This window comes from Pseudochaenichthys georgianus, chromosome 22 (assembly GCF_902827115.2).
Source record: "Pseudochaenichthys georgianus chromosome 22, fPseGeo1.2, whole genome shotgun sequence".
Lineage (NCBI taxonomy): Eukaryota > Metazoa > Chordata > Actinopteri > Perciformes > Channichthyidae > Pseudochaenichthys > Pseudochaenichthys georgianus.
Window position 1 is genome coordinate 2871455 of NC_047524.1, and position 19357 is coordinate 2890811.

Below are 19357 nucleotides of genomic sequence, written 5' to 3' on the forward strand. Positions count from 1 at the left end.
CCTTTTGTCAACCTTTACTCTGACTCTCTCATAATTATTGGTTGTACGTTATTGTCTCCAGGTCCCCTAGACCTTAGTGGGGACGTAACAAATGGGGGCTCGTCCGAGAAATCTATTTTCCTGAAATAAAAACAACCAATAATTGAGAAGGCATTGTAGGTGTTGTACATTGGCTGAAAAATGGGTTTTGACTTACAGGACTTTATTGAAAGTCCAAGTGTTGATACGTTGTATTCCTGTCACAAAGATGACATGTTATGTATTGCAGCTCACTTTAACATTACAGTAGACAAGTATAAAGTAAAAAAAGAGATAAGAGAGAAAATCCTGCAAAAACTAGAGGAGTTAAAGATTCTTGAAATCCCAAGCATGTCAACTCAGCCTAGGGCTGAGGTGTCTATTGAAGATGATAGGGAAAGAGTATTAGCTACACCTAGAGTTGACAAGTTTAGTCCTCAAGCTCCTCCTGCAACGCTTCCTAGGATTGAGGCTTTCTCTCCGGGTAGCTTAGGTGCAAGTAGTAATGCCAAACTAAAAGTTCGTCTTGTCCGTCTTCAGATGGAGGGCCAGGAAAAGGAGCGTAGAGCGGACTATGAACACAGGCTGCAGATTCGCAAGTTAGAGATAGAAGCTGAGAAAGAAATCACGTTAAAGCGGCTTGAAGTTGATGCCCTGAGAATCTCTTCAGAGCAGACATTTGAGAGGTCAAGACCTTCACATACAGTCTCTCATACAAAGAGTTTTGATGTTAGTAAAAATATTGCTTTAGTGCCAACTTTTAGAGAGTCAGAGGTTGACTCATATTTTTGTGCTTTTGAGAGAATTGCTACCGCACTGGTCTGGCCTAAAGACATGTGGCCAATCCTACTTCAGTGCAAATTAGTAGGTAAGGCTCAGGAAGTGGTATCTTCACTTTCTTTGGAAGAAAGCTTGCAGTACGAAGTGCTTAAAGAGTCGATATTGCGTGCTTATGAGCTTGTGCCGGAGGCCTACAGACAAAAGTTCAGAAACCATAAAAAGTCTGCTACGCAGACATTTGTTGAGTTTGCGCGAGAGAAGGGCATTCTCTTTGATAAATGGTGTGCGGCTAATGAAGTGAAGGATCATTTTGAGAGTCTTCGTCAGTTACTTCTCTTGGAAGATTTTAAGAATACTTTGCCTGAAAGGATGGTGATATTCTTAAATGAACAGAAGGTTACTTCACTGGCTAAGGCAGCTGTTTTAGCGGATGAATTTATGCTCACTCATAAGACTGTGTTTTCTTCACCCTTGCGCCCAGATAGTGCTTCAATATCACTAACCGGAAGACCTGATCTTGGCCCAACAACTTTTGAAAGGTCTAGAGGACCACCATCACCTCCACGGGGGCCCCGTGAGTGTAACTACTGCCATAAAACAGGACACCTTATTTCAGGGTGTCATTTCTTAAAGCGTAAACAACAATTTTCGCAACGCTTTCAAACGCCAAAAGGCATGGGACTCATTAAAGGAGTTTCCCTATCAGACATAGAAATGTCCCAGGAAGATGATGTACCTGATCCCTGTTTCAAACCCTTTATTTCCAAGGGCTTTTGTTTCTTTAACAGGGGATCCTAAAGACCAGCTGCCAGTACAGGTACTTAGGGACACAGGAGGTTCTCAGTCCATTATTAGGGAAGGCATATTACCTTTAACCTCCAGATCATCATGTGGATCAAGTGCTGTTGTTCAAGGGGTAGGCATGACACTAGTTGCGGCTCCTTTGCACAATGTTTATATTCACTCATCTCTTGTCAAAGGATTCTTTAAAGTAGCTGTCCTCCCTGCCTTGCCCATCAAAGGTGTTGATTTCATCCTCAGTAATGACTTGGCTGGGGGCAAAGTTAAGCCAGTACCTGAGGTCATTGATTCTCCTGATCTAAGTTTAGACGCAGAGAAATCAGCTGAAGTACCTCCCGAAATCTTTCCTGCTTGTGTTGTTACAAGGGCACAGTCAAAGAAATACGGAGAGGACTCGTCTGATTCTTTTCTTGCTACAGGGCAGTTTCTTGAAGACATGACAGTGTCGGACCGACTGCCAGAGGAGGCCCGGTCTGCTGGTGCTGGATCAGCCAGTAACAGCTCAGAGCTTGTACAACTGCCTGCCACTCGGGAAGAATTCATGGCAGCCCAGTTAAGTGATGAAACACTTTCTAAATGTCTCTCTTCTGTTATCAGTCAGGAAGAGGCCAAGTCAAAGAAGATGGCCTACATTATGGAAGATCACCTATTAATGCGTCGCTGGATTAGTGATGCCTGTGAGGAGTCAGACTCCTTAGCAATTTATCAAGTTGTCGTGCCAACAACCTATCGTTCTCAGGTGATATCCTTGGCTCATGATCATCCATGGTCAGGTCACATGGGGGTAATAAAAACATATCAAAGAGTTTTAAAACACTTCTTTTGGCCAGGACTTAAGTCTGATGTAGTTCTTTATTGTCGAACATGTCATGTGTGCCAAGTTGTTCAGGAGTCTCTAGGTTTTAGTCCTGCTGAGCTAGTGTTTGGACATGAGGTCAGAGGTCCTTTAAGGGTTCTTAAAGAGCATTTGATCATGCCCACGAAAACAGTTTGCAGTATCCCGGAGTATGTCGCCAAACTTAAGGATCGTCTAAATCGTGCTTGCTCCTTGGCTAGGGAAGCTTTGACCTCTACCCAGGGGAACATGAAGAAACGCTACGACCAGAAGGCGGTAGCACGCTTGTTTCAGCCAGGTGACAAGGTGTTGGTTCTATTGCCTGTACCTGGTTCTGCTCTGTCTACTAAATTTGCTGGTCCTTATGTTGTAGATAAGAAGCTCGGTGAAACAAACTACGTCATTCAAACACCTTACCGCAGACGTCCTACCAGAGTGTGTCATATCAACATGCTAAAGAAGTACTGCACCAGGGAAGACCAAAGTGAGTCTTCTAAAGCTCACCAGGTGGAGACAACCGTCTCTCCTATGGCTTCAGTTTCAAAGGTGAGCTCAAATGAGGATGAGTTGGTGATGCGCAGTGCAACACCACAGGGGGCAAGACTAAGCAATACTGAGGTATTAGCTGATTTGCCCAATTACTTGTCTCATCTTCCTGATATCCAAGGAAGTGATATACAGAAACTGATATTTGACTTTGCATGTCTTTTTAATGACACTCCATCACAAACTTCTGTCCTAGCTCATGATGTGGTTTTGACCAACCCCTCGCCCATCAAACAGCGGGCGTACAGAGTTAACCCAGTTAAGAGAGAGGTTATGAAAAGGGAAGTTGAATATCTACTTAAAAACGGATTTGCAAGGCCTAGTTCCAGTCCCTGGAGTTCCCCTTGTGTGCTAGACACAAAGTCAGATGGCAGTCCCAGATTCTGCACTGACTTTCGCAAGGTTAATGCTGTCACTGTCCCCGATGCACACCCATTACCGCTCATTGATGACTGCATCGATGAAATTGGTCCTGCACAATTTGTCAGTAAACTGGACATGTTAAAGGGATACTGGCAAGTTCCTTTAACACAGCGTGCTTCTGACATCTCGGCCTTTGTGACACCTGACAGTTTCCTTCAGTATACTGTGATGCCTTTCGGTATGTGTAACGCACCTGCCACCTTTCAGAGGCTTGTAAATCTTGTATTAGGACATGTTCCAGACTGTAAGGCATATCTGGACGACATTGTCTATTCTAAGGACTGGTCTAGCCACATGTCTACCTTAAGAGAAGTTTTTAAGTGCTTGTCGGCCGCATCCCTAACGCTTAACCTTGCCAAATGTGAGTTTGGAAAAGGTACCGTTCTCTACCTTGGTCAGCAGGTTGGTCGGGGGAAGGTGTGCCCTGCTGATGCAAAGATCAGGGCAATTGCCTCCCTCCCAGTGCCATCCACCAGGAGGGAACTTCGCCGCTTCCTAGGAATGGCAGGGTACTATCGCCGTTTCTGCAGAAACTTCTCATCGGTGGCGGCCCCACTCACTACGTTGACCAGTCCCTCAAAGTCTTTCGTTTGGTCCGGTGAGTGTCAGCAGTCATTTGAGAGCCTAAAAGGTATTCTGTGTTGTACTCCTGTTCTTTCTGCACCAGACTTTTCGAAGCCATTCAAGCTCGAGGTCGATGCCAGTGGAGTTGGGACAGGGGCTGTTCTTCTACAAGAAGATGCACAGGCTATCGATCACCCCGTGAGCTACTTCTCCCGAAAGTTCAACAAACATCAGTTGAAGTACTCTACTATTGAGAAAGAAGCTTTAGCTCTATTGTTTGCCTTGCAGCACTTTGAGGTGTATCTTGGCTCCAGTGTAAAACCTATTAAGGTATACACTGATCACAATCCGCTGGTTTTTCTTTCAAGGATGTACAACCACAATCAACGCCTTATGCGTTGGTCGTTGATTGTCCAGAACTACAACCTTGACATAAGCCATAAAAAGGGGTCCGATAATGTTCTTGCCGATGCACTATCTCGTGCTATGTAAATGGAAGGTTCATTGTAAGGGCCAAACATACTGTTTGGATTTATATGTGTGGGGGTGTTACGTGCCAGGCAGGCTGTACATGTGTGGTTTTCCTTCCCTCCTGTGTTTCTCTCTTCTCCCTGTCTTCTGCACAGCTAATCAGCAGCTGATCGGTATCTGCCTGTGCACCTGAGTCTGATGGCTGATTGGATCCTCTCACCCTCAGCTGGCCTATCAGCAACCAGGGCCGACCATAAAGGAGGCACCCAGGAAGTCTTCTCTCTCTCACTCTGGGCCTGTTGCTGAGGAAGGAACACGGCTGTGTTTAGCAACTAAAGCTATTTGAATAATCTGAACTTTGTTAATGTGTGTGTGTTGAGAGGTGGAGGAGTTAGGTAAGTCTGGGGTACCCTGTACATTTCTCACCACCGAGCTAACTATTGTTTAGACACACTAGGTAAGCGGATTGTTGCCACCCCTGTATATTGTTTTGTCAAATTCTTTGTAGTTAGTTAGTGAGGGTTTTTGTTTGAGTTTGGTTTCAAAGGATAGTTGTAGAGATAGGCCTGGTTTTGTTATGCTTGTTTCTTTTGTTTGGCACAATCCTTTGACTCCTCCTCCTCCTCCTCCTCCTCACAAACAGAGTGTTTCTGTTTAATTGTATTATATGATAGGTTACAAGGAATAAACCTTTTGTCAACCTTTACTCTGACTCTCTCATAATTATTGGTTGTACGTTATTGTCTCCAGGTCCCCTAGACCTTAGTGGGGACGTAACAGCCGAGTTGAGAGAACTCGCCGAGTTGAGAGAGCTCGCCGAGTTGAGAGAACTCGCCGAGTTGAGAGAGCTCGCCGGGTTGAGAGAACGAGTTGAGAGAGCTCGCCGAGTTGAGAGAACTCGCCGAGTTGAGAGAGCTCGCCGAGTTGAGAGAACTCGCCGAGTTGAGAGAGCTCGCCGAGTTGAGAGAGCTCGCCGAGTTGAGAGAGCTCGCCGGGTTGAGAGAGCTCGCCGGGTTGAGAGAACGAGTTGAGAGAGCTCGCCGAGTTGAGAGAACTCGCCGAGTTGAGAGAGCTCGCCGGGTTGAGAGAACGAGTTGAGAGAGCTCGCCGGGTTGAGAGAACGAGTTGAGAGAGCTCGCCGAGTTGAGAGAGCTCGCCGAGTTGAGAGAGCTCGCCGAGTTGAGAGAGCTCGCCGAGTTGAGAGAGCTCGCCGAGTTGAGAGAGCTCGCCGAGGAGAAACCCCGCTCTGGAGCGTTCTCCCTCTCAGCCAGAGCTTTGATGCTGCACACAGGGACAGGAAACCAAAGACACTCCTTCATACCCTATGTGGGGAAAGGTCATGACCTCTGGTGTGTGGGACTGGACTTGTCTCCTATGGCAGTGTTTCTTAAACTGTTTCATACCAAGGACCACTTAACCAATAAAAAACCCTCACGGACCACCTGACTCCACAAATATCCAGAAACAATAGGCCTGCTTCCCACTCCAACAGTACATAACAAATGACAGCCCAACCTTCTCTGTATCGCCTCGTTCACACATTAAATCAACAATACAACTACAGATTATATAAGCATTTAGTTCAAATGCGATTTAAAATGCTCTCAGGTTTTACACCTCTTGTGAAATGTAGACTATATTTATTATGGAGTTTAGTCCGAGCCAACAGACTCACAGATTGTTGGCTACTGAGAGAAATGCTAAATACACCGCATGTAGTACAACACAAACCTCCACTCTGGATTTTCAAAACAAAATACAATAAACCGATGGTCGCAGGCCCAAGTTTAACTCTCTGAGGCCTGCATGGTCTGCCTACAAAACAAAAATAAACAAATGTTTATGCAGCCCCAACAACAGCCTCTGATCATCAACAGACTTCATGCAATGCTTCATTGGATGCATATATTAGATAATAATCTCTAACTCCTAAATCTACTTCCAGCATGGATAAATGTTCATAAAATACATTGTTTGTTTTATTCGCTTCTTGATATCCTATGTTTTTCTAGAACAGAATACAAATCGCCTGAAAATTGTACAAACAAGTGGCAACATGTGTGACGACGGTGTTGCGCTGGGCTTTATCATGCAATAGAAAGTAAACTTAACCTCGCTCCATTGCGGAGATATTCCCGCGAGAGTACGAAAAACTTAATTAATTTCAAATGTGAAATGTTACCAATATACTCATGGACCACTAGGGGGTGCTCACGGACCACCAGGGGCAGAAGCACTGCCCTATGGTATGGCCTAACCCAGGGGTCAGCAACCCGCGGCTCCCGAGCCCTCTGCTCTGGCTCCCTTGAGCTTAGACACAAATAAGAAGGAAATTAAATAATACAGTGAATGTAAAATATGCGTCGCATCCTGCTGCCAGCGCCTTTTCTTACAGGTGATTAACCTGACCCCCGGCTCGATGAGCGAACTATGGATACATCAAGAAAAGTATGGGAGGGACACAGAGGGTTTAATTCAGCGTGGACAGAGTTATCTGCTTTCACAGCAAACGATGCTGGCTTACCGGTATGTTTGATATGTGGAGAGAAGTTGTCAAAGGTGCTGCAGCCTTTACTCTTCCACGGAAGAGGAAGACAGCTGACGATGTTCAGTCATCATTCAATCAGTTAACTCTTTTTAGGGTGCAGCTATATGTTTTATTTATCAAGCTATCAGATAATGTTTTGCGGCTCCAGAAAAAACAGAATGGTTGGAAAAGGGGCAAAATGGTTCTTTTGGTCAAAAAGGTTGCAGACCCCTGGCCTGAACACATGTCAGGGTTCCAGTACTCTTCTATGGAGTCAGGGGCCCCCTGCTGTGAGTGCAGTCAGCCGTCTCCTCTAAACAGTGACACCCCTAGTGATAAACTATAACAGGCCTAACCACGTACATTCTGTATACTGTGATGATAGAACAACATGAAATACAATGCATTTTCTTTGTGGATTATACAAGAATATATTTGATTATATTAACTTTCGTTTGAATGATTAATCTCTCCACTCACTCCCTTTCTCTTGTTCACTTCCTGTCTGCTCACTCCCTTTCTCTTGTTCACTTCCTGTCTGCTCACTCCCTTTCTTTTGTTCACTTCCTGTACACTCACTCCCTTTCTCTTGTTCACTTCCTGTACACTCACTCCCTTTCTCTTGTTCACTTCTTGTCTGCTCACTCCCTTTCTCTTGTTCACTTCCTCTCCACTCACTCCCTTTCTCTTGTTCACTTCCTGTACACTCACTCCCTTTCTCTTGATCACTTCCTGTCCACTCTGTTTGATGGCCCTGTCTTTCTTCCTCATGTCTTAAACCCATGTGGGATTCAGTCTCCTTCCCTTGGATGCTTCCTTCAGCTGAACTCAAACTCATATCTTTGTCTGTTTTACAGAAAATGGCACCTTGAAACAGAAAGAGAAACAGAGAGCCCAACGCCATGCCCGCCATCTTTAGATTCCCGTGTTCCTGTTGTGCTCTTGAGAACCATTCTTTCTTCAGCCTTTCCTCGTGTTCTCGTTGGCTGTCAGCCATCATCGTCCTGTGAACGAAACCAGTCCAGTTAGCATGATTCAAGAAACCTGCTTTGCCCTGGCACAATGAGTAACATATTTGTTTAGCTCTAGTTAAACTACTAGTTAAGTTTCCCTGGAAGGTACCGGTCTTCTGTACTTCAGTAAAAATGTGAACGACTTAAAGGTCACCTATCATGCTATTTTAGGCAATAGCATAGGTCTCAGATATATACAAATATATAAAAAACATGTCTATGAAGTGTTTTGCTCAGAATATCAAACAGATCACCCATTCTAGCCATGCCTCAGATCCCTCTATTTCACTTCCTGTTTCAAACGTGATTTGGGGTATAAAGCTTATAAAAGGAGGGGGCTGAGCTCATGCGGGACCCGGCAGCTACTGAGTCAACTAAACACTGCCGTGATGAAACGCCATATCATGGATCATCAAGGATTCTCTCTGAAACAGTCTGGAGCTCAAAGGCTTTCTCTCTTGCCGGTTATACCACAAGGTGAGTTCCTTTTTACTTCCTGCTTCTTCACACACATGCTCTCCAGTACAGGTTAGCTCTGAGTGTTAGCGATGCTAATGTAAACACCGACCATATTACGTCCAAAACAGTCGGGCATTGTTTCTGATGGCAACGTTTCTGATTGGGCCGTGGGTCCACATTTCAGATATTACGTCATATCGGACGCAAATCTGGATCAGCTCCGTTGTTCCCCGTTTTTAGAGATTTGGGTACGGAGGAAAAGAGCGAGGGTTTTATTTTCTGACGCTGCGTGAGTTCCCCGACACACCGGGGACACATCTTTATGTATAAAAGACATCAAAAAGTGACTTTTGCATGATAGGTCCCCTTTAAATTGAGAATTTAGACCGGATATTACCTAATACTAGCATATACAGTGCCTTATATTTTGAACCCACTCCATTTATTTGAGAGCCTCAGTCACAAGTTACTTCAGATTATTAATACAACATATAAATCAACTAATAAATGATGATATATTTTTATAGTCAAAGCCACCCAGCGGTAAAATAAACATCTCACTTAATGTCTTTGAACTGATTATCCAAAAATAAACAAATGTTTATGCAGCCCCAACAACAGCCTCTGATCATCAACAGACTTCATGCAATGCTTCATTGGATGCATATATTAGATAATAATCTCTAACTCCTAAATCTACTTCCAGCATGGATAAATGTTCATAAAATACATTGTTTGTTTTATTCGCTTCTTGATATCCTATGTTTTTCTAGAACAGAATACAAATCGCCTGAAAATTGTACAAACAAGTGGCAACATGTGTGACGACGGTGTTGCGCTGGGCTTTATCATGCAATAGAAAGTAAACTTAACCTCGCTCCATTGCGGAGATATTCCCGCGAGAGTGCGAAAAACTTTAATTAATTAATTTCAAATGTGAAATGTTACCAATATACTCACGGACCACTAGGGGGTGCTCACGGACCACCAGGAGCAGAAGCACTGCCCTATGGTATGGCCTAACCCAGGGGTCAGCAACCCGCGGCTCCCGAGCCCTCTGCTCTGGCTCCCTTGAGCTTAGACACAAATAAGAAGGAAATTAAATAATACAGTGAATGTAAAATATGCGTCGCATCCTGCTGCCAGCGCCTTTTCTTACAGGTGATTAACCTGACCCCCGGCTCGATGAGCGAACTATGGATACATCAAGAAAAGTATGGGAGGGACACAGAGGGTTTAATTCAGCGTGGACAGAGTTATCTGCTTTCACAGCAAACGATGCTGGCGTACCGGTATGTTTGATATGTGGAGAGAAGTTGTCAAAGGTGCTGCAGCCTTTACTCTTCCACGGAAGAGGAAGACAGCTGACGATGTTCAGTCATCATTCAATCAGTTAACTCTTTTTAGGGTGCAGCTATATGTTTTATTTATCAAGCTATCAGATAATGTTTTGCGGCTCCAGAAAAACAGAATGGTTGGAAAAGGGGCAAAATGGTTCTTTTGGTCAAAAAGGTTGCAGACCCCTGGCCTGAACACATGTCAGGGTTCCAGTACTCTTCTATGGAGTCAGGGGCCCCCTGCTGTGAGTGCAGTCAGCCGTCTCCTCTAAACAGTGACACCCCTAGTGATAAACTATAACAGGCCTAACCACGTACATTCTGTATACTGTGATGATAGAACAACATGAAATACAATGCATTTTCTTTGTGGATTATACAAGAATATATTTGATTATATTAACTTTCGTTTGAATGATTAATCTCTCCACTCACTCCCTTTCTCTTGTTCACTTCCTGTCTGCTCACTCCCTTTCTCTTGTTCACTTCCTGTCTGCTCACTCCCTTTCTTTTGTTCACTTCCTCTCCACTCACTCCCTTTCTCTTGTTCACTTCCTGTACACTCACTCCCTTTCTCTTGTTCACTTCCTGTCTGCTCACTCCCTTTCTCTTGTTCACTTCCTCTCCACTCACTCCCTTTCTCTTGTTCACTTCCTGTACACTCACTCCCTTTCTCTTGATCACTTCCTGTCCACTCTGTTTGATGGCCCTGTCTTTCTTCCTCATGTCTTAAACCCATGTGGGATTCAGTCTCCTTCCCTTGGATGCTTCCTTCAGCTGAACTCAAACTCATATCTTTGTCTGTTTTACAGAAAATGGCACCTTGAAACAGAAACAGAAAGAGAAACAGAGAGCCCAACGCCATGCCCGCCATCTTTAGATTCCCGTGTTCCTGTTGTGCTCTTGAGAACCATTCTTTCTTCAGCCTTTCCTCGTGTTCTCGTTGGCTGTCAGCCATCATCGTCCTGTGAACGAAACCAGTCCAGTTAGCATGATTCAAGAAACCTGCTTTGCCCTGGCACAATGAGTAACATATTTGTTTAGCTCTAGTTAAACTACTAGTTAAGTTTCCCTGGAAGGTACCGGTCTTCTGTACTTCAGTAAAAATGTGAACGACTTAAAGGTCACCTATCATGCTATTTTAGGCAATAGCATAGGTCTCAGATATATACAAATATATAAAAAACATGTCTATGAAGTGTTTTGCTCAGAATACCAAACAGATCACCCATTCTAGCCATGCCTCAGATCCCTCTATTTCACTTCCTGTTTCAAACGTGATTTGGGGTATAAAGCTTATAAAAGGAGGGGGCTGAGCTCATGCGGGACCCGGCAGCTACTGAGTCAACTAAACACTGCCGTGATGAAACGCCATATCATGGATCATCAAGGATTCTCTCTGAAACAGTCTGGAGCTCAAAGGCTTTCTCTCTTGCCGGTTATACCACAAGGTGAGTTCCTTTTTACTTCCTGCTTCTTCACACACATGCTCTCCAGTACAGGTTAGCTCTGAGTGTTAGCGATGCTAATGTAAACACCGACCATATTACGTCCAAAACAGTCGGGCATTGTTTCTGATGGCAACGTTTCTGATTGGGCCGTGGGTCCACATTTCAGATATTACGTCATATCGGACGCAAATCTGGATCAGCTCCGTTGTTCCCCGTTTTTAGAGATTTGGGTAAGGAGGAAAAGAGCGAGGGTTTTATTTTCTGACGCTGCGTGAGTTCCCCGACACACCGGGGACACATCTTTATGTATAAAAGACATCAAAAAGTGACTTTTGCATGATAGGTCCCCTTTAAATTGAGAATTTAGACCGGATATTACCTAATACTAGCATATACAGTGCCTTATATTTTGAACCCACTCCATTTATTTGAGAGCCTCAGTCACAAGTTACTTCAGATTATTAATACAACATATAAATCAACTAATAAATGATGATATATTTTTATAGTCAAAGCCACCCAGCGGTAAAATAAACATCTCACTTAATGTCTTTGAACTGATTCCTCAGCGTCCGGCTCATCTTGTCCAAGTCGTCAGCGGCACCTCTCATGGATTGGCTCGCTTCAGTCACGTGATTGTTCTCGATCATTTTCTTCCAGCTGTCTATCACCTTAGGAAGTGCAACCGCAAGTCCAGCAACTCCAACAACTCCAACAGCAATCTGAGCAGGAATATTTCACACCGTCAGCCTCAACAACATTCACATTGATCGTCTCAAAACTAGTATTATGATATGTAGCTGTATGCGGAGGATTTCAATAAGTCATTCAATAACACATGTAAGATCTTACCATGGCCCTTCCTTTAAGGTCATTTTCCCCTCCTTTAAGGGCAGTGCCTCCTCCTTTAAGGGTAGTGCCCCCTCCTTTAAGGGCAGTGCCCCCTCCTTTAAGGGCAGTGCCTCTTTCTATAAGGGCAGTGACCCCTTCTTTAAGGGCAGCGACCCCTTCTTTAAGGGCAGTGCCTCTAAGGGCAATGTCCACTACTTTAGGAATTGTGAACATTATTTTGAAGATTTGTTTGCCTGCTTCAGCAGACAGCGGTTTAGGGTACTTTCCTCTTGCTGGTAATGCAAAGGCTTCTAAAATACGAGCAACTCCAGCAACCGCCTTTGCAGGCAAGACTCCATTTTAATGATATTGCATTCAGAGGAAACTGTGGCCCAGAAGAAGAAGACCACTTGATGCTATCACAGACTGTCCACTTCTGACCATTCCTTCTGCCGATGGCTCCCAGGACCTTAGCCATGACTCGTTGGTCCAGCTCGTCTTTGTCTGCGTTGACGCTCTTCGCCTTACACTCCTTCCTCAGCTGCTCGAACAGACGCTTGATTCTTTCTGCAATCTTGTTTCTCTCGCTTTCTATGCGCTGCGCTTTCTCCATCGTCATGCTGGATAAGAGGTGCTCAGTAAGATGAGTAACCACAGATATGGTTACACCTACACCCATATATGTTGCTCCGAACGCAAGAAACGCAACCGCTAATCCGCCGGTGAGCAATGTGACCACGCCGGCTCCAACCAGGCTTGCAGCTCCCGCCACCTGCACTGAGTTCCCGATAAACTGGTTGCTGTTGCACTTCTCTCTGAGATCCTCCAGCTCCCGGGCCAGTTTCCTCAGGTGCATCGCACAGCCCTCCTTCTGATCCATCCATTTGAACATCAGATCCAGCAGCTCGTCCACGGTGCCCATCATGGAGGCTTCCTTCTGATGCCACTGCAGAGGAGGTCTGAAACAAGAATGACATAGAATAAAAAAAAAATAGAATAAAAAAAAAAGGATCAAAAATAAAAAATGAATTTCACATTATTATTTCACAATTCCGACAGTTCACTAGCACCCCTCCCCTTAACAATTCACCAGCTGGCCTGACATCTAGTGGCTCAGAAAAAAATTGGCCCATTACTTGCCAACCCCTGCACTAGACCAACACAGCTGGACCGGCCCCTTGACTCAGGACCCGCCCCTGGACTCAGGGCCCGCCCCTGGACTCAGGGCCCGCCCCTTGACTCAGGGCCATAGACTGGCTCAGGGCCCACCCCAGGACTCAGGACCCGCCCCTTGACTCTGAACTGGTCCCTGAGATATTGTCCACATATGAAATGAAATGACTTCATGGTACCTGGACTCTGGAGCGGTATCAGTGAGACAGTGATGGACTGAGACCATCATGTGAATGCGTTACGTAATACACTCTGCAGATCTCCTGATAAATCCTGTGTTTGATCAACAACGGGGACACACAGGATCTCAGCCCAATATAATAATATAATAATAATAATAATAATATAATAATAATAATAATAATAGTCATTATTCTTTCAAACATCCTAATGCTGTTGCCGTGTGGGGTTTAAACCCAAAGCGAAACATAGAAAGAGATCAAAGCTCAGGATGGAAGTTTGCTGATGTCGGGCAGTTTCTCTGGATCAACAGGAAGGGTCTTCTCTGTTCGCGTATAATCTGAGCTCAGGTAGGGAATAGGAGAGTTTCTCACCTGGTGACGAGAGGACGACCTGCAGCCACACACACTTCCTGAGAGACTTGAGGTCCTCCAGGTATTGCTGCCCGTCCTGCAGCTTCACAGAAGTCACGTGACTTCTGGGAAGCTGGAGAAAAATGCACCGCCACTGGCATGCCCCCAGGAAGTGCGCCGGACTCTGATGAGAATATTCTGTCACACTACCCTCTTAACTCTTGTTGTTATTATACATCCATGCATAGATATATATAAACACGTTTATATATATTATATATAATTTTATATATATGTTTATTTATATATATCTATGCATCCATGTACCCGATCAGCAGCCCTGCCCTATCTGCAGTGCGCATGTGCGAGATGGTGCCCACTCCGGACGGCAACTCAAATAGGAGCACAAAAAGAAAACAAAAAAAAGCGAGAGATGAGTTATTGTTATCACAACGTGACTTCACTATTATTTACTCTTTTTATTGGGTTCTTTTATTTGGGGTTAAGTACATTGTCAGAATAAGTGAGAAATTGATTTAATTAGACAGCTATGAATACATATTTACTGTGAATGTATGCACACATTTATGGCATTACTAATGTCTTTCATTTTAAAAATAAATAAAATAAAATTACATAAAACATTTTCCATAAAACAGTTGATTCAAGGACAAATCTCTTTTATCAGTCCTTTTCTTATTTGACTATTATTGCTAAATTTGAAAGGTCTTTACCAGCTTTGGAATTATAGCACCTTCTGCCATCCCATCTCTACTGACAATCATTAACACTTAGATTTTATATTTATATTCACTGTTGGGTGCTTATGATATCGTCACCCTTTTCAGTGATTGACTTGAACACTGAGAATGTTTTTATTAACTTCATACAAATGATCATACACCAACACACTTATGAGATATACATTTTTCACACACAAACATTTACTAAATTAAACCATATCCCATCATAATACGAGCAACTAAGAAGGCACAACAATAAATATATTGTGTGTGTGTGTGTGTGTGTGTGTGTGTGTGTGTGTGTGTGTGTGTGTGTGTGTGTGTGTGTGTGTGTGTGTGTGTGTGTGTGTGTGTGTGTGTGTGTGTGTGTGTGTGTGTGTGTGTGTGTGTGTGTGTGTGTGTGTGTGTGTGTGTGTGTGTGTGTGTGTGTGTGTGTGTGTGTGTGTGTGTGTGTGTGTGTGTGTGTGTGTGTGTGTGTGTGTGTGTGTGTGTGTGTGTGTGTGTGTGTGTGTGTGTGTGTGTGTGTGTGTGTGTGTGTGTGTGTGTGTGTGTGTGTGTGTGTGTGTGTGTGTGTGTGTGTGTGTGTGTGTGTGTGTGGGCACTAGCTAGCATCCAGCCACAATTGTGTGTGTGTGTGTATTGAGCTCTTATTTCACCACCTCTTTCCTGTCTGTAGCTGTACCAACAGATTAGATCAATCAAGTGGCAGTTATGTGATATTGATCCGAGGACGGTCAGCAGGCTCTTGGTTCAATAACGCTTTTATCACACCGCTATATCACCGGTACATGTGAGAGGGGCCTCACAGGGCGCACAGCCAGTGCTTAAAGAATAGATTCAATAGTGAGTCCTTCCTGTGACTTTCCTCTGACTCAGCAACACAATCATAGATTCTCTTCAATCTGTCCCTAGCTGCTCATGACTGTTTCCACCACACTGACACAGCACAACACTGCTATGTTCCCAAATCAGTTTCATAATATCCGGTAGAAATCCTGTCCGTCAGCAGATGCGGCAGCTGTCTCTCTCGCGATTTCCTTCTCATCTGTGAAACAGGAAGGAAGAGAAAGTTGAAATGATGTTTTTTCAGGCCTGGTTGAAATGAGTGAGTTATGAAAGCAGAAGGGAATTGGGATATTTGTAATTATATTTGGCTCGGTCGTTTCCTCTACCGGACGAGACAAATAACGTATGTATAGAGGATATTTTGTTATTTCTCATTCAAGTTACATTTAACCGGTAATTCCCACTGATGATAAAAAAAAATAGGTTTTGATTTGGTTACAAATCTCAATCTGTGACAATATCAATAGTTCAAAATGGAGACACTATGCCAATGAATTAATATACGACAAATCCTTATATTTAAAATCAGTATGAATGTGGTGGATGATATACATTAATCAGACTGAATGGCTTTATGTTTGTAACAAGTAACTTATCTGCTCTTTCCCTGATCTGTAACAATGTATTTAGGCTTCATTCAAGCATTAGACACAACATTGGCTTAAATGTGTGTGCATTCAACATAGACTGGCATTCAACACACGTTTGAGTTAAGTGACTGCTAAATACTAAAGGCTGACGGTCATTTGTAAAGTGCATCGATGCAACAAGATCCCAGGTATACAAGACTGTATCATCTGCATACAAATAAATATTAATTCCATGTGCTTTAACAGCTTTTATTTAAAGAGAAATTAGGTTCTCGAGTCAGTATGTAAGCCAGTTTCAACTGAGCCCATTGACTTTGACATATATACAGTCCTACAGCTCCACCAAAAATATTTTCCACCAGCCGCCACTGCATATAGTCCTACCTGAGAGATCATTGCCAAACCTGCAGTACAAAAAGCTATTCTTAGCTCGGAAATGTATTATTTTGAAGCCTAACTGCTCTGTTAATAGTGAAGCAATAAGCTATAACATAACAACCAATGAATGCAACATTTTAACATCATTATAAGTCAGTTATATTCTTACAATGGCCCTATTGTTTTACAGTATGCTGTATTTCAATCATGTCTCCATGGTTTCTTCACCTTCCTATTGCGGCAATAAAAGGGATACACCCAGTTCTCATTAAAACCGGCCCGTGTTGGCAGACTTTGCTGTGTTAGTGTTAGTGTTAGTTTGCGGTTTATTCATCAGTGCGGTCCTATTGCTGTTTTGAAGTTATGCAACACCCACTGTCCCAGTTTTAAGAATCTCTGTTTTCGTCAGGAGAAAACAGGCAATAGGATATTTTTCCTCTCTAATCCTCTCAGGTCTGGATTTAATGAGAGCTAATACACTAGAAATAGTCTCCTTAAATACAAATGTCATCCTCTGTCCGTGTCTTTTGCCTCTTCATCTTCCTCTCTCGGCTATGCTTTGCCAATCCTTTCATCAATCATCACTCCTCCTCCTCATTGTGTTATTTATGACTGCTACACTGGAGGTGTGTGTGTGCAGACCTGGGTAGTAAAAAGTGTCTGGTGGCTGCTGATAAATGTGGCTTCTCTTTTATGGAGGCATGATCCTGACCTAAATACAAAACATTGAGACCAGTGAGAACAGGATGATATCACCAACTGTTTCTGACATGCATACACTGGGTTTTATATAAATGTCTTGCTTTCCTAAGGGGAATTATTGCATTTCCTGGTTTCCTTATTTCTCCTAATTATTGTATTCTATGGAAGTGAGCCAGGGAACTGCACACACTGGAGTGAGAGTGAGGTACTTTTGCTGCCACGGGAAAATAAAAAATCTAACTTTCCTCACTATCCTCTCTCTCTCCAACTCTCTTTATGCCACTACTTCCTCTGCAGGTGCTCTCTTTTCCTGAGACAAACCTGCCAGTTTCCACTAGAATAATAAGTCCCTCTGTTCCAATTACAACCAGCCAAACAGGTAAAACAAACATAGTTACTGCAGACAGGCTGACATCCGCAGGGGGAAGTCAGTCTGGAGGTCTGCAGAGAGAAGGTCGAGGCATTTCCTCTAACCTTGACACGTCCTTCTTATACTTAACACCAACACCTGTTTACCAGAGCGCTTCGTCTATAAGGAAGGAAAAGGTCATTTGGCCTCACTGAGAATTCAATAACTCTTAATTCTAAATTGTTGAATATCGACCAGGTAACCAGGCAACAAAATACAAAATAAAAACATTTTCCAGAGTTGCTTGGCAACAAAATGTAATTTAAAATGGTAAAAACATACTTCTTTTTGCGAGTTTAAATAACAATCCAGAGTCTGCAATTTTCCATTTATTTTTATTTTGCTTAAGGGCTCTGGTGTTGATGTGCAGGGAGGGACTCTGACTCATCAGTTAAAGGTTGAGAAGGCAGGCAGACCTAGAGAGAGTGTGTGGATTTAAATGTCTTACGGACATCATGTAAACTCTGACTGTGAAGCAGGGGCGGTTTTAGGGGGGGCCAGGGGGGCCAGTGCCCCCCTAACACTGACCTCTGACCTCCCTGTGGCCCCCTAACAATGACATTTTTAAAAAAAAAAATGTTTTTAAATATATATTTTCTGGTACTCGGTTTGCCATAAACCGCAGGATTTTGTTGCTGTAAGGTGAGATTGTGCAGACACCCTTATGTAAAGTAGAGATGTAACTGTTCATTGCCTTTATTTTTATATAAATATGGTGTTAGTGCAAACATTACACTATAACTTAAGCTGAAGCTAACAGTAATTGCAGGTCTCCCTTGAAAAAGAGATCTATGATCTCAATGGGACCAATCTGGTTAAATAAAGGTTTGAAATGAAATGAAATGAGTAATAACTATAAGATCTATCTGAAATAAATAAGTGTACTGAAACAAATACCAATAACTGTATTGCATTGTTTTCGTATGCGCAATTACTTCATACTGTCTAGTTCTCTTTTTCGTCCTGCATTTATTGTGCCCCCCTCAGACAATAACTGGCCCCCCAGTGGCCCCCCAGTCAAATTGGTCTAGAACCGCCACTGCTGTGAAGGACTGTGAAATGCAACAAATTGGCTTCTCTCCATAAATAAAAAGGACCTATAAGTCATTAGATCTTGGCCATTGATATAAGGGTTAATTTCATATAACATAGATTGTGTTTCTCTATAGGTTAGCTTCAAGTATTGAATAGTAGTTTTGTCTTTTACTTCTACTACTCCCCAAGTATTTTTTTCATCTGTGCCGTTTTCATTTTAAAACAATTATATATTTTGTTCCAATTCAGTTTCTCCGTCTTATTTATACAATTTCTATTCTCCAAGTAGGAGCTGCAACTGCATTTTATAGGGCAATCATCTATTGTACAATTACAACATGGTTGAATGGTGACTGATTTAATAAATGCCCAAATATTAAATGATATGGGGACAACAAATATATGTAAAGAAAAAGATGTATTGTGTTTTTGTAATAGTTTTCTGGGTGAGATGTTATGTTGAACAGCAGCCCTACGTGACAATTTGAGGATAATATAAAATCATAAAACATACTGTTATCGTAGTGTAGAAAAGTCATTAATTCAGCGAACTGACCCTGTCATATCAATCACAGCATCTATCTAAAGTTTGGTACCTTTAGCTAACTTTATCCAGCATAAGCTAAATAAAGTAAGGCTGTACAGTGGAGGGGAATTACTATTTCTACTAAAAAATGTTTAACAGCCTTGCTTAAAAGACAGTAATAAAGCAGTTTTTCGTTCTGTCTGGTGGTGGGTCTTTTCTTTCTCCCTGTTGATCTACTTTTTCTGTTTCCTTGTCTCTCTTCATCCCCCCCGAGCTTTCCCTGTGTCACTGTAAAGCTGCCTCTCTTTCCTCATAATGCCCCTTATTTCCCACTCGGTTGACATTTGACATATTACCTCCACTGAA

The 19357-nt window shown here is 43.0% G+C and overlaps 2 protein-coding genes across 5 annotated transcripts; one reads left to right on the forward strand and one right to left on the reverse strand.

Annotated features, from left to right (window-relative positions):
- The first annotated feature begins 967 nt into the window (after positions 1-967).
- Positions 968-5133, forward strand: LOC139436081 (uncharacterized). Its single transcript, XM_071207265.1, has 2 exons — positions 968-4001; positions 4594-5133. The coding sequence occupies exons 1-2, from the start codon at positions 1526-1528 to the stop codon at positions 4629-4631; spliced, it is 2514 nt and encodes an 837-aa protein (XP_071063366.1). The 5' UTR covers positions 968-1525; the 3' UTR covers positions 4632-5133.
- LOC117468027 (uncharacterized) lies at positions 4679-13830 on the reverse strand. 4 transcript variants are annotated; one of them, XR_011645294.1, is made up of 6 exons: positions 13784-13830; positions 12078-13015; positions 11769-11947; positions 9402-10739; positions 7833-7969; positions 4679-4740 (listed from the first exon to the last, which is right to left on the reverse strand). XR_011645294.1 is itself a non-coding variant. In XM_034111982.2 (6 exons), the coding sequence occupies exons 2-5, from the start codon at positions 12288-12290 to the stop codon at positions 9404-9406; spliced, it is 645 nt and encodes a 214-aa protein (XP_033967873.1). In that variant the 5' UTR covers positions 12291-13015; positions 13784-13830; the 3' UTR covers positions 7190-7969; positions 9386-9403. The 4 variants fall into 4 exon arrangements, 1 of the variants encoding a protein (XP_033967873.1); XM_034111982.2 differs by lacking the exon at positions 4679-4740 and having other exon boundaries at positions 7190-7969; positions 9386-9513; positions 10597-10739; XR_004554420.2 differs by lacking the exon at positions 4679-4740 and having other exon boundaries at positions 7190-7969.
- Between the last annotated feature and the right edge of the window lie 5527 nt (positions 13831-19357).

Excerpts from the sequence above, each read along its gene's own strand:
- LOC117468027 (XM_034111982.2), bottom strand. The coding sequence starts at position 12,290 with ATGTTCACAATTCCTAAAGTAGTGGACATTGCCCTTAGAGGCACTGCC. Across the intron at positions 11,948-12,077 it reads ACCTTAAAGGAAGGGCCATG|ATTGCTGTTGGAGTTGTTGG; the intron begins GTAAGATCTTAC and ends ATTCCTGCTCAG. Across the intron at positions 9,514-10,596 it reads CTTTCTGTTTCTGTTTCAAG|CTCAAGGGAGCCAGAGCAGA; the intron begins GTGCCATTTTCT and ends TTTGTGTCTAAG.
- LOC139436081 (XM_071207265.1), top strand. The coding sequence starts at position 1,526 with ATGATGTACCTGATCCCTGTTTCAAACCCTTTATTTCCAAGGGCTTTT. Across the intron at positions 4,002-4,593 it reads AAAGTCTTTCGTTTGGTCCG|CTAATCAGCAGCTGATCGGT; the intron begins GTGAGTGTCAGC and ends TCTTCTGCACAG.